General features: G+C 40.3%; 1 protein-coding gene across 6 annotated transcripts in view; it reads right to left on the bottom strand.

The window, feature by feature from the left end:
• Positions 1-892: 892 nt before the first annotated feature.
• The window catches only part of LOC105568299 (RNA-binding protein Musashi homolog Rbp6), a 675,186-nt gene continuing 662,280 nt past the window's right edge, over positions 893-13,798 (bottom strand). For 5 of the 6 annotated variants that reach the window (XM_012023849.1, XM_012023847.1, XM_012023850.1 and 2 more), the window contains 5 exons: positions 8,044-8,148; positions 6,948-7,013; positions 2,585-2,859; positions 1,364-1,428; positions 893-997 (listed from right to left, as the gene is read on the bottom strand). In XM_012023849.1, coding sequence (XP_011879239.1) covers positions 1,387-1,428; positions 2,585-2,859; positions 6,948-7,013; positions 8,044-8,148 — 488 coding nt within the window. In that variant the 3' untranslated portion in view covers positions 893-997; positions 1,364-1,386. The remainder of the gene's footprint in view (positions 998-1,363; positions 1,429-2,584; positions 2,860-6,947; positions 7,014-8,043; positions 8,149-13,798) is intronic. The other variant, XM_012023848.1, reaches the window with a different exon arrangement.

Raw genomic sequence — 13,798 nt, 5'->3', positions numbered from 1 at the left:
TCATCTCCGCGTCACCGTTTCCTCTCTCGGCCGCCCATTAAACCCTTCAACCCTTCTCGCGCGCATTACGATTAAAACTTGAAAGCCCAGAAACAAAGTCTTTCCCAGGTGTGAACGCGCGTATGTGCCTATCATTATATATAATATACGCGGGCACGCGCGGTGCACGGCGCTCGTTAATAATTGCAATCGCCAGTAATCATATAATAATTAATAATTATAATATTCGTGAGAGTTGGTATCTCTTCCGTCTCTTTAACTGCCTTAAATACTAGAGGTCATACGTTATCTATAATAATTATCAATTATTTATATATTTATAATATATATATGTGTATATATATATTTATATCTTTATATATATACTATTTATATATATTCTAGACTTAACCGCTTAAATATTTAGCAATTAATAATATTAATTTAATTTATTATTATTATATTATTATTTCTTTTATTAATGTCGGAGAACGGGCTGGCGTCAATACGCAGTTTCGGCCATAACTAGCCTATTGCAGCGCGCGTTGTTACCTCTTCCTGTTTCCGTCTGACGGTCGGTCTTCCTGTCGCTTTTCTCATCTTTTTTTCCTCTGACCCTCTCTGGACGTCTTCCCCGTTGCGTCAGTTTCTTTCTCTTACTCATCAACAGGATTAATTTTCTTCTCTCTATCTATAGTTGCATCCAACTGGATTCGACTAATGCTCTAAATTCTTTCTTAATATATTATTACACGTTCGCGTAATATTACATCCGGTTATTTACAATCCGGATTTTGAAGTTGCATCTATTGGATCTTGCTTGGTAGTTGCCTTCCGTTCGACGTCTTTTTTTTGTATTGCAACTTTTGATCGTTATTTATATCTTTGTATCTATACAGTAGGCGTGTATGTATTTTTTTTTTCGTCCAGAGATCGTCCACTGTGTTTAGCTGCCTTAAATCGTCCGTGTTACTTATTATATCAGGCGACCGTGCTGCGTTCTGCCGTCTCGTCCATCCTGGCGAAAAAAGAATTAAAAATTCAACAAGTTAAATATTTGCCCTCTTGAGAAAGCGGACAATTTTCATCGATTTCACGAATACAGTGGACATAATATAAAGACGGACCTAAGAATTTCTTTTCGAAGATATTGTTGCAATCTTAAGGGTGTGTTTCGAATGTTTAAAGTGTTAATAATTATTTGGGTTTTTCTTTTAATATAAATTGTTTCACGTAAAGTTATTTCTCGTCGAGATAATGATAGAAGGAACTGAGTTGCTTAGCATGTGTCGCAGATAGCAATACAGGCGAACGTTGTTAATAAATTTGCCTCGGTATAAAACGTAGATGCAGCTTAACGAAACATTGTCGATGGCACACGTACCTGTTATTAGGTCTTAACAAGGCTCAATGGTAGCCATTAGTGAACGCCGCTGGTATTAAAGGACCCTGAAACAATACAATAAAATCGATCTCATCAACCTTCCCATAAAAATGATCACACAACGATGTGAGCACAAAGATAAATCCGTATTTTCGCCTGCATATCTAAAATTGCAGCGTGCAATTGCGGTACTTGGCCTTTGAGGTTGTGGAATCTCTTTTCCTTTGGCTAATATTTACCGGAGCTCCACAATATAAAGACTGACGAAAACGCGAAGGGTAATACGCGGAGTGATGTTACATGGGAAGTTCTGGGTATATTAAACATATTGACATTACGGAGACTGAATTATAGAAATCCTATAAACAATATTAAGTTGATCTTCGATTCAAGCCAATGTAATAATTGTCATACTATACCTGACGGACCAGAGATGTATTCATAAAATATAGAATCAGAATATAGAATGTATAAAGCGTATATATAATATGTACATAGAGAGAAGCAATCCTTTTTGTGAGATTGATAACCGGTTGCATTAAAGATAATGTATATTCGCAAGAAGGTATTGTATCCACATTTGCTTGTTATAAATGCATAAAGCTGATGAAATTGCAATATACGGAACGAAACGATAAAGAGCTTGGTCGATGGTCAAATAATGTTTCAATTTTGCAATATTTTATTACATCAGGACAAAATTCATTTTAAATTCCTGCCTGCGATGTATAAATTTTTTAACATAAAAATGTGTGATACATTTTTTTTATCGAGTTTATTCAAATAATTTATTCTACCGGCCGCAAATATTTGTCAGAGAGACATTTCTATGCCGATGCATTCGGCGGGAATATTTCAGCAGACTCTTCTGCCTTTATCGTAATTAAAATGCAACGTAAAAACTTTCTTCGATTAGATTTCTCTTCGTAATTGTCTCCAACTAAAACCAGCCGTTGCTTTCTCTGATATCTTCCGGTATTACCTCGCATATTGTCAATTATGAAATTCTATTTAGTCGTTCCATTGACGAGACTCGTCAAGTGCAATTCGTTCTCAGCGCAACGTAAAAAATCGTTCAGCTTACGACGATAGGAGAAATAAGCCGGCTGGGTGAATCCTGATGGAAGTAACTTTCGACCGTGCTCTTTATCCTTACGTTACACTTCTCCATCGGGAGGGGCCCCATCCGATGAACAAAAAGGGAGTATTAAGTGGACTTACGGGACTGTAGTTGAGCGGGGCGCGGGATACGGCGATCGCGGGGAACGCGGTCGTGGGGGGCTGCGGGCTAGCTGCGGCCTGGACGTAGCTTGCGACTGCGGAATCCGCGGCTGCGGCTGCTGCTGCGGCGGCGGCGCTCGAGCTGTACATGTCAATTGGGCCCGGTGAATTGGCCGCCGGGAAAGACCGGCCCTGCGGCCCACCGTGGCCGGCCGCGTGCGGCGACGCCGGCGGGAATCCGGCCTGCGCTGCGGCCGCCTGGTAGTTGTTCATCACTGCAACGAACCCGCGTCAATGTTCACCCTCTCTTATCCCGATCGAGCGGACCGGCGAGACGAGGACGAGCCTCGGGCGAAGCTCGTCCTCGCCTCCCGCGGGATGCGCGAAACGCGAAAGCGCCTCGTCGCTTCCGAATTTGAGACTTGGTTGAGAAATTCCAGGAAGGAATCATTTTTGACGTTACTTAATTTTCACATTCAATTACCGCGGCCCAGTTTACGGATAAAGTCGTTGTAATTCGATTAAACTGTAATAATAGTGTCGTTTTACATTAATATTAGTTCTTCATTTATCTTCATCATAAAGGGAAATAATTCATTTTGCAAAGTTAGTCCATAAAGATTCAGCTTTGACTGTGCCAGAGTAATTGAGGATCTAAAGGAAAAAAAGTCATCTCTTTTATCCAACTGTTAAACGACCGTTAAATGACTATCGGGGCTGTATTTAACTTTCAATCTCGTAATTGTAGAGCGTACGCTATTTTACAACAATTAAACATCTGAGTGACAATTATGGGACGTGAATATTCTGATTGTTTCATTCTGCCCGCGATAGCAATACGAGCGTTGCATGCCTTATCCTTTTTAGGAATCTTCCATGCAAGTACCTTGAGGCACGTTGCTCCGTTGGCGTTTGCTCCCTAGTTTTTAGCTTTTTCGCCTCTTTCTGCTTACTAATATCAAACTCATTTCAGTTGTATAACGATACGCTCCAGCGGGTTAAATCTCATTAGAGATAAGGTTCTTTAACTTATACTATATATACTATACAGTGTGATATTTGTTGTAACGAGCTCACGCATATTCGTGCACAAATGAACGACGACGATCTCTGGTCTACATTTTACGTCGAGGACTGTGCATGTTAAAATGACCGCGCGTTTAAATGGTCGCGTTTATGAAATGCCATTATGTCAATGAGTACGTATCACGTTTACACACATTGAATACGAGGGAAAGGATAGAGTCCATTGAAGGAATACCTTCTCGTAATTTCGTTGGAAGAGAAACAGGAAGGAACGAAAGAAGACACTCATGAAGCGCATTGCAAGGCAGCCTTTACATACGACCGTAGAGATAATAAAAAGAAAACAGCGCCTTGCACATGTAATGTGTACGACATTGTACAACACGTCACTAGGACAAGCAACGCAATCGCACGAGGCAGTGATGGCGATCGACTCGAAAAGTTATGAGATACAACAGGCTTTCGACTACGATTACTGTCTGGCTCGCACGAGGGCTGAATTCCCTCTGTGCTCTTGAGAAATCAAACGGCGCAAAAACTTGACAGGGTCGGTTAGATTAGAAAGGTCAAGCGACGAAAACTAAACTTACCCCATTTCGCGTTCGGCTTTCGAAGTAACGACCTCGCGTGAGAGTACAAGTCAGAAAAGAAACAAAATGCGGGGAGGGGGGAGTAATGGTGATGCGGATAATCACAAAATTTGGTGCAATGGGAGACAAGTCAAAAATTTGAGTGCCAGTGACAAGAAGAACACGGACGTTGCCCTGTATTATTAATATTAAATTTTGTTAAAGATCTGAGGATTATAAATCCAAGTTGCAAGGAAATTCGAAAACAATTTTCCATCTCTTTCGGAAAAGATTTGGTCAAACAATCTTGTCTTCCCTTTTGCACCAAATCCAATTGTTGGCAAGAAAATAATACTGATTATCGAACAGAATATCAATGTCAAAAACTAGTCATCTTCTAGTAAATTTATTTTTAATATTTCTACTTTTTCACGATAACTTTCATCTACATTTGCACCTGAAATATTTTTCAGTAAAAGACAGCGCGAGATATATTGCTCTTTTGAGCCTTTTTGCAACACGCAAACTTACGATATCTGATGTATAATATATAAAAGCACAACAGCAGGGGGGTTAAATACTATACGGTTGTTATGTTTGTGAAATGTTGAAAACTCTTTCTAAACCTTGCCAACAAGCGCTGTTCATTTCCATACATACCAAAGTAGGAAGGAACGAAATCATAGCGGAACTACTCTACGCTACTTTCGAAGCCGGTATCACACGCGGGAAAACAATGTCTCGGCGTGTCGTCCGCATTCTGAAACTTTAGCACTCGTAAAAACTCTGACAGATAGCCAATAAGAAGCGGCGGAGATTAATGCATCTGACTCGAGCGATTCCGTGTATCGCGTTCACGTTGTTCGCGCGCAAGAGCTCGCGTAAATGTCATACGGTACGTACTTTCGGATTAACGGCGGCCACGAGAGCGAAAGACGGAAAAAGACGACGGGGTCCAGAGGAGGAGGAGGAGGAGGAGGAAGCGAAAGAAGAGAAAGGCGGAGAAGGAGGAAGGAGATCGTAAGCGGGCGGTACGCGAAGAATTTGAAACTCTCTCGACGGGAGCGCGAGAGAAGAGGAGAGGCCGATGGTGACGGGGCCGCGCGGGAAACCGAAAGCGCCCCGGCGTACAATCTAAAAACCCATTCAGCTTTTAAACTCTTGACAATGGCGGCCGGTTACAAAGTTTTGTGTCGGTACCACGGCGAGAGAGAGAGGCACGTAGGGATCGTCGGGGCTGAAGGTGGGACGAGCGCGATTCAAAAGTTTGATTTATTTGAGAGGAGATTGCGGACGGCACGACGGCGCGACGGCGCGGGGCAGATCGGGGGCAGATTTTAGATGGGGAGCACGGCAAAAAAAAAAGAGAGCGGAATAGAAGAACGGAGGCGTATTTCGCTGCCGGCATCTCGGCGCCCTCGCATGTGTGGCATTTCTCTTCGGGGATGCCTGGTCCCCCTTCGCGTCCCTCCCGCGTCTCGCGGCGATTCGGCAGGAAGTAATCGCGTAATAATAGGGTGACGGGGAAAAGTAACGAGGCGGTATCCGTTAGAATTGAACGGCGCTTTTCTTTGAGAACAGACATTACTTAGCGAGATGAAGGAAGGTGTCGAGGAACAGGGAATTCCCGCTGAACTGAAGAATTATTCATCCCGGCGCTTATCTGGCAGGATAAGCGATACGAGCCCACTTACTTTACTGATATCCCGAGAGCAACATCGCGAGTGACGTTTATTGACTTTGCCGCGACAGTTTCCGTTGCTTACAAAATTAGCCGAGATTTAATATACAGGGTGTTATGTAATACCCGTCTCGCCTCTTATTTGCGGATAGAGCGGACTAGACTAAGTCGAAAAGTCCTCTACCATTTTACAATTCTCGCAGTAGTTAAGGACATATTAATTATTAAAAATCCCTGTCTTAGCCATTGCCGTGTGTCATAGGCAACTCTCCGCGCGCCTAGCAACGCCAATCGCGGGGTGGCCGCATCTTGCCGCGCGCTTCGATTGGGCGGTAGGCCGGGCTAAGACAGCGATTTTGAATAATTAATAACTCGTGACCAATTGCGATAATTGCAAAATGGTACGGGACTTTTCAACTCAGTCTAATCCGCTCTATTCGTAGATAAGAGATGAGGCGGGTGTTACATAACACCACCCCCGTATAACGCAATACTCGTTAATGAAATATCTGTACGTATAATAGTCATGCACGGTAATCATGCTTATCAAAAGTAGCCATGCTTTCCGTTGCTCACGTACACGAATTGTAATCATCTTCTGAAATTACAGACATTAACCGATCGAAATCTCTCTCTCTCTCTCCGTCTGTTATTATTTCGCTAGATGGAGATTGATTTTCGAGAAGTAATTATTAAGCAACGCACGAAATGGTAAAAATGGCAACCTCAGGGGCTAATGTTGCGCAATTATCCATACTTGGAATTCAGTCTGAGAAAATATCGCAGCGAAGTATGTACCGGACGGCATTAAAATGAGATGACAAAAGCAATGATTGATTCGAACGTAATATTGCGTTTAACGTTTTATTCTTCGCAATATTCCGCCCGAGCGACCGTGGGTATTCATTCAAAGATATTGCGCACACAATCTTTATTGCTTGCAATCTCGCGTGACTAGTTAACGAAAAAGCCATCACAGCCGAAATTGTTTGCATTTCCGGGCGAATCGATCGCACGGCGCGACGAAGCGAGTCGTGGAAGCGCATTACATTTGCAGCCGAGAAGGAGAAAGACTTTTAAAACGTACCAGAAAGTGCTTGTGTAAGTAAGGGCGTGTTGTTGTTTGGGGTGAGTTGTCCATTGGTTAGATCCACTGAAACATAAAACTTCGGTCACAACTGCGCCACACTTGCATTCACGCGTATGTGCTTTTGCTATTCATTTTCGTTGACTATCTATATATATATAATATATATTATAATATATATATAATTATATATATATATAAAAGAAAAAAAGGAAAAGAATAGAACGAACAGAGAAATGCCAGATGGACGATTGAAAAGAGAATAGACGCAAAAAGGTGATCTTTCCGAATGTGTTGCTTTGTCATCGTCTCTCTTGTTTTCGAGTTTCGTCCGAGGATGTCGACGGTCCTCGAGTATGCGTGCCTTCTGCCTCTCGTCTTCTCGACACTCAAGTGCGAAAAGTGGCTCTTAAACGTTCGACATACAGACGGGAGCTGGTTCTTCTATCGCGGCAAATTACATTCGACGGATGAGCTCGCGCGTGTAAGGCAACACGTTGGAAATAACGGAAGCGCCATATATCGCCGAAAAGTGTGACAGGTGTTTTCTCTAGGCACTTAGAAAGCTTTCGCTCGGTATCGCCGGTATCAGCTTTCTCCATCGGGGCGAGGATGCTCGAAACCGCGTTTGGCGTTTAACGCCACGGCTATACGGTTTCGATTCGGATACATCGGCTGGCTGTGGCAATAATGGAACCTAGGGGTATCGATCGCCGTCGAAACTACAGTGCGAGAGAGATTCCCTCGAGTAGCACTCGATGCATCGAAATGCACTTCGGTATTAATATGCATTTTCCGTACGGAATAGACGAAGGCAGAAATGTTACGAAACGCGATAAACGAGGCGGGACGATTCAGGAAGAGTTCACGAGAAATAGTACTTGGAAAGATCGCGCATAGGGGATTTCTGTATCAGAGAGATAGGGGGAGGGCAAAGAGAGATGTATAGAGGGAAAGAGACCGATAATGGGCGAGAACAGGTACGCGCGAACGTATGTGTGGGTGCGAGTGTGAAAGATAGATAGACAGACGAAGAAAGAGAAGGAGGTGTTTTTCGAGGTGTGTATTTCGAGCAAAGTGAATGTCGACTTCATACATTTCTTCCGGAGTGCATTGCGTTGGACGTGTTGCATCGGCGCCTCTGTATACGCGCGGCCTGCATTCTCACTTCCTGTTCCGTGGTAGTACACCGCCGGCACTCCTGACATTAATAAAGAACAAGAAGAAAGCTGAGAATGATGAGAAACAAAAACGGGGGAACGGGGAGTACGATCTGTAATGCGAATTGTTACCGTGGCTAAGAAGAGACAAGGATTTATGTTAACGTACTGCGTGAATTAAGTAACACATTGGGTTCTTGTGGAAATATTCCTATGTTACGTTATAGTTTAACTCCGACGGCGCGTGTATCCGCGTAAGTCGTAGATATCGCAACGTAATTTACTGTGACGTAAATTATAATTTAATAATTCAAATTTAATATCGCGTTTAATCTGCATTTAAAATGCTGAGATATATTTTTTATTTCTCACATTTTCTATCCTTTTTTTTTCTCTAGCATTAGCTTTATATTAATTACACATTTCTTTTATGTTCACCTTTACCGTGTTGATATACAGTTTTAACTAATAGATTGGACAAAATAATTAAATTTTATCCGTTCTAGTTCGATTAGTTGCATCTTATGCGGTAAATTAATATTAATATGTATCACTAAACGGTTTCATTCTATTATATTGTTAGTAGCTTAACCGGCGTTTCACGCATTACATGAACATACTGACAAAAATTAAAAAGGAAATTAAACTGAAGGATTAAATTAAGCGTTCAAGATCAACGTGTCAGCAAAGATACCGTCTCAATTTGGTAAATATTATTTTGCAGTATGCCACACGCGAGAGGATCGTGGAAAAACTGGAATGCAAATAAGAGATGCAAAGGAAATAGCATAAAAGCAGATAAGCTTATAAGTGTATAGCTTCTGTTCCTTCTCATGTTTGCATGGATATTTATAACATAAAGTGCTAATGACATTTTTCACGAGCGATCAATACAGAAAATGTCTCAAGGAGATCTCTCGCGCGAATTTTGTTTAAACTATATAAATTAATTAAATTCCGAAGCAAGAATAATCGTAGTCATATAGTGGGAATTTTAAGTATTTTTTAAATTGGAATAATTATAATAAGCTCGCGCTTAAAAATGCAAGTAGCTAATAAAATCATACTCCTCAGTTTATTTTGAACAGACTTGATTTTAATTAATCAATTAATTATAATTATATTTTAGCAATATATTTATATAATTAGAAATTAAACTTAAAAAAATTATCAAAGATTATACGATGTAGAAAAAATGCGACTTTAACAAATCATACTTAATATTGTTAATATATTATATAATTAAAGAGAAACGTATTGTAGAAGCCACGAAATAAAATTTACAATTATCAGTACGAAATTCAGCACTAAACCAGTATTAAATGGAGCATAAGATTTTACACGTGAACGATTTATAACACGGATAAAAGTCCTATAAAAATATTTGCAAACATTGTGCACTTATTTTCATCAAGTACACGCCTCTTGGATAAACAGCCCCACAAAATTATATGATAGCTATATTGTTTCGCGCAAGCAACTTAAGATATCGCAGACTTTTATCAAATCTCTATAAAAAATACCAGCAAATTTCTATTTTGAGAAAATTGTATACTTATTGTTAATAAATATCGATAACTAATAACATTATGATTACTTTTAGTATATAATATTATAATATAAAATAAAAAATGATAAAAGCAAGACATTTGCTACACGATGTGATCAATGAAACTTTGATGTTTCTAGGATTTAAATTCAAAAGCAGAAGAAAAAGCGGGAATAATTCTTTAGCATGTAAATCATATTGTATGGAAGCGTTTGTGTGCGGATTATATTTGCAATATATGTGCATAATCTAGCAATGAATCGGGAATATTGTTGAAGATCGAAATCATATTTTTCATGCATTGTTAATATGAGGGAGGGAAATGGCCCTTCTATACCGTCATAGCGACGTGTTTTCATGGAGAAGCCTCGTTTTGGACGTGCAACTATCGGCGCTGATAACGCGATTGCGAGAGAGGGTGAATGGACTATAAATCGTGGATCGACGTGATTTGTATGGGGTATCACGGTGCTTAATGGTGTGGCTTGTCTCTATCGACATGCTCTGACCGGAAGTTCCGAGCTGCCATAGTTAGAGGGAAACACTCTGTAGACCTGTCCGCCGTAACCTGACGATTTACGTGCGTTCGTATCTTTTCGATATTCGGCAACATAAATGAATCGCGTCCGGCGAGAAGGTGGAAATTGCGCAAATAAAGAAAGGAGCTTTAAATTCGGAATAACTCGGAGAAAATTAGATTGGAAATCTGAAACAAAAGTAATTTATTCTAGAAGTCGGATTCACGCGTCGGAAACCTGTGGCTTGAGTTTCGAGCTGAAACGGCAGAAGAATTATTCATACAATTGAAATGTCTATTCTTGACGATGATGTACAATTCCAGCTTACGCTAGTGATAATTTATCTTCGATTCACTGAAATCTTTTCCTCGAAATCACGCTCTGATTGGAAGAAAAGCTGTAAATAACAAGTAACGTAACGAGAAGGGAAAAATATATATATAATAATAAATTTTCGGAATGCGAGAAAGACAGACAAAAAGAGGGAAAGTGTGTGCGCGTATATATATATATGTATGTGTCGCGCGCGATCTCTGGTCGGACAGGTTGACGAATGAAACGGAAATCCTTGCCAGCGGGCGTTTATCGGAAGTTTCATAAAAAGAAAGGGGCCGCACGTCCACGTCCAGCCCTCGAAACGGGTGCGGCTTCCGGATTTCGCGACAACCGACGGCTGCACCGATAGCTTTTGGGGTCGTATCTCGATCCGGCCAAAAATAGCGATACCCATAAGCACACATGTATATCCATATACACAGGTGGCATAGCATATATATACATATATATATACATATATATATATACATAAGTGCTTCGAAGGTTGTTCGCTTTCTCTAAACCACGGATATTAGACAGGCACAAAATATGTTGGAAGAAATATAATCAGAATCGAAAATATTCGCATAGTAAAATAATTATTTTAATATCACGAGGTACTATACATGCATATAACTTAATTGAATGTCAAACGGTCATAGCAATTTAAATCGAAAAAAAAAGGAAATCCTATTTCGCAGACAGAAAAAATGGAGCATTTTAATACGATTTAACATTGTGTCGACGCGAGAGACGCGATATCGGAAAAAAAAACGTGAAAATAAGTCAAATATAATCTTCCACGGGATGTGGAATGAACATCTCGAAATTCTTCAAAAATTCTCTAGCCGGATAAAAGCGTACGACCTCTGGGGCACCTTATATAAATAGAGAGGGTGCGTATATACGTATATACTAAGTATATACTAAGTCTGTCCGTGGAAATCCTTATTGCCTGGGTTTGGCCGTCCATCGAAACGACCGACGCGTAGGGATCTAGGCCAAGAGTTCATCTATTTCGAGTGTATCTCCAGCTGACGTAAACGCGATCGAGACTTTAGATAAGGACTTCGCGCCGCGAAATCTACCCAGGGGACTCCGAGTAGTGCGAAACCGGTGAGCTTTGAGTCCCAAATTCTAGCACAGAGTCGTTCGCTCAGAGTCCGTTGGGTGGAGAGCGAGGGATCAGCCGAAGGTTATCACCTGGCGAAGAACGATCGACTTGTAAAGGAGGTATCGGTACGCCCGTCACGAGATAATGTCATTCTGAAAATTGGTTCTGCACTGAAATCAAAGTCTGATTTCTGCGGTGACTTAAACTTATTTTGAAATCAACTGTGTATAAGGTTTATCTATGGAGAACTTTGACCAAAACTGCACGTGAAGTTATATAAAAATAGAAACAAGTTCTTTGTATTTTAAGGTGTTATTAAGAAGTATATTTTTTTCTGTAAAAATAATGCCCGTACAGTTTTCTTGAAGAAGCAATATCGATTTGCCAGTAGCGCATATTCCTACAAAAGCTTAAAGGTTTTCTGAGAGCTCATAATTAATTAACTATGCAATACCGTTCACCCCCTGTGTGAATTAATATTCTATTTTATAATTCTTTATGTACGTTAAATACGTTATATACGTTAATAGATGTTACTTCATAATGTAAATGTATACAAGATATAATTGCGTAAGCAACAAGGCAGTTTGTATTCTTCGACAAATTACGAAGGAAGGTTTTAAAATGATCGAAACCCCTGAAAGCGATTCATCATTGAATGCGCAAATGTGGAAGAGTTTCAAGTGTCGAGAACAGTTCTGTACACGATCATAATGTTGATTTGCATCGAAACAGCCATACGCTGAAGCGAGCGGGAGATAATGATCGCCGTCTTAACGAGAAGCCATATTCTTCCATTTAGTTAGAGAGCGAAGTGCATAAACATACTTGACGAAGCAACACATTGGTCGAATCATGTTGTTAATTAGCACCGTACGGTTAAAGACGATTGTCATAACGGGCCGTTAATTCACGTGCCCATGCTCGGCAATAACGAAATTGTTAAACAATATATCAGATGAAGCAAATCAGTAGATATTTTCCGGGCGGCAGAATCGTTGGCGTGTCCTAAACTACACACACGTGTTAGTGGCTATATGCCGGCAATAATCGTAATCTGGTACATGTTATAGGCAAAATATATAAACACATGTAGATATCACCGTGACAGGTCGAAGTTTCTAAACTACGAGCTCGTCAGTGTGTCACGCTGCTAACTCTAATTAGCGTTCTAATGCTAGCGGTCAAATAAACGGCAAGAAATAACGACGTTCGGGCGGTAAGTTTTACGATCGTTTCTAGCTCAGAGACACTAGTCGCGAATACAGCAGGAATTTATACAATTGCGTAAACAGGGAAATACAAGGAGAGATGGACAATCAAATTTACAGATGGACACACGACACACAAAGAATATAATCACTCTCGTTCTATCTACGTGTCTAATCTACTGTTCTATGAATTCTACACGGAAGCGTGGGCGAAACGTCGCAGCGGATCGCCCTGCCGCTTCGCTAACCATCTCTTCGAAAAAAGAACTACTTTATCTATGTAGATGTAATTTATCCTAAATTTAGAACGATACACTCAAAAAACTTTCCATACGTCATACACGAAGATACTTGTTACAGTCGCTCGAAATAAACTATTAATTCGAATATGTAACTATGACCTAAACATTAATCGAGATTGCCAACTACATTTTTAGATATGAAATACCGATTGCAATTTAACGTAGAGAGCACCTTTCTCCCGCATTTTGACATATTAAAATGTCTATACATGTTGTATCGCAGACAAATGCAATGATGTCTGTGCAAAATTTTATTAAAAGCGTGAATGTAGTATGGCAGTCTCGTTGCAGCGTTAACTTTAAGTTATTTACTCTCAATATTAATTACAAAGATTAGTCGACAACGATCTGTTTTATACTACAGACTGCTTCTAACCAGAAACTATATATAATCGTTTAACTCGATTTATCTAAATTGGCTACATTGTCGCACCACCGCGGGAAGATCAGAATCTCTTTCGGCAACGACCGTTTAATCACGGCTTGTTACTGTTTCAGTCTTCACGCGTCTTTATAATAATCCAGAAAATGGGCAATCGACCCGTTGTGGCTGAACTAGGCGTTTTTTTAACTATAGACAATATATAATAATTAATATCACTTTATATATACGGCGATGTTTCTAAAAGATAGTAGGTGTAGCTAGATGGTAGATTACTCGCCCCTAGGTGACTGCATCTTC

This window comes from Vollenhovia emeryi, unplaced genomic scaffold (genome assembly GCF_000949405.1).
Source record: "Vollenhovia emeryi isolate VEMERY1.0 unplaced genomic scaffold, V.emery_V1.0 DF939130.1, whole genome shotgun sequence".
In the NCBI taxonomy this organism is placed as follows: Eukaryota; Metazoa; Arthropoda; class Insecta; order Hymenoptera; family Formicidae; genus Vollenhovia; species Vollenhovia emeryi.
The sequence above is the reverse complement of the archived record's forward strand: the minus strand, read 5'-3'. Positions and strand labels throughout refer to the sequence as shown.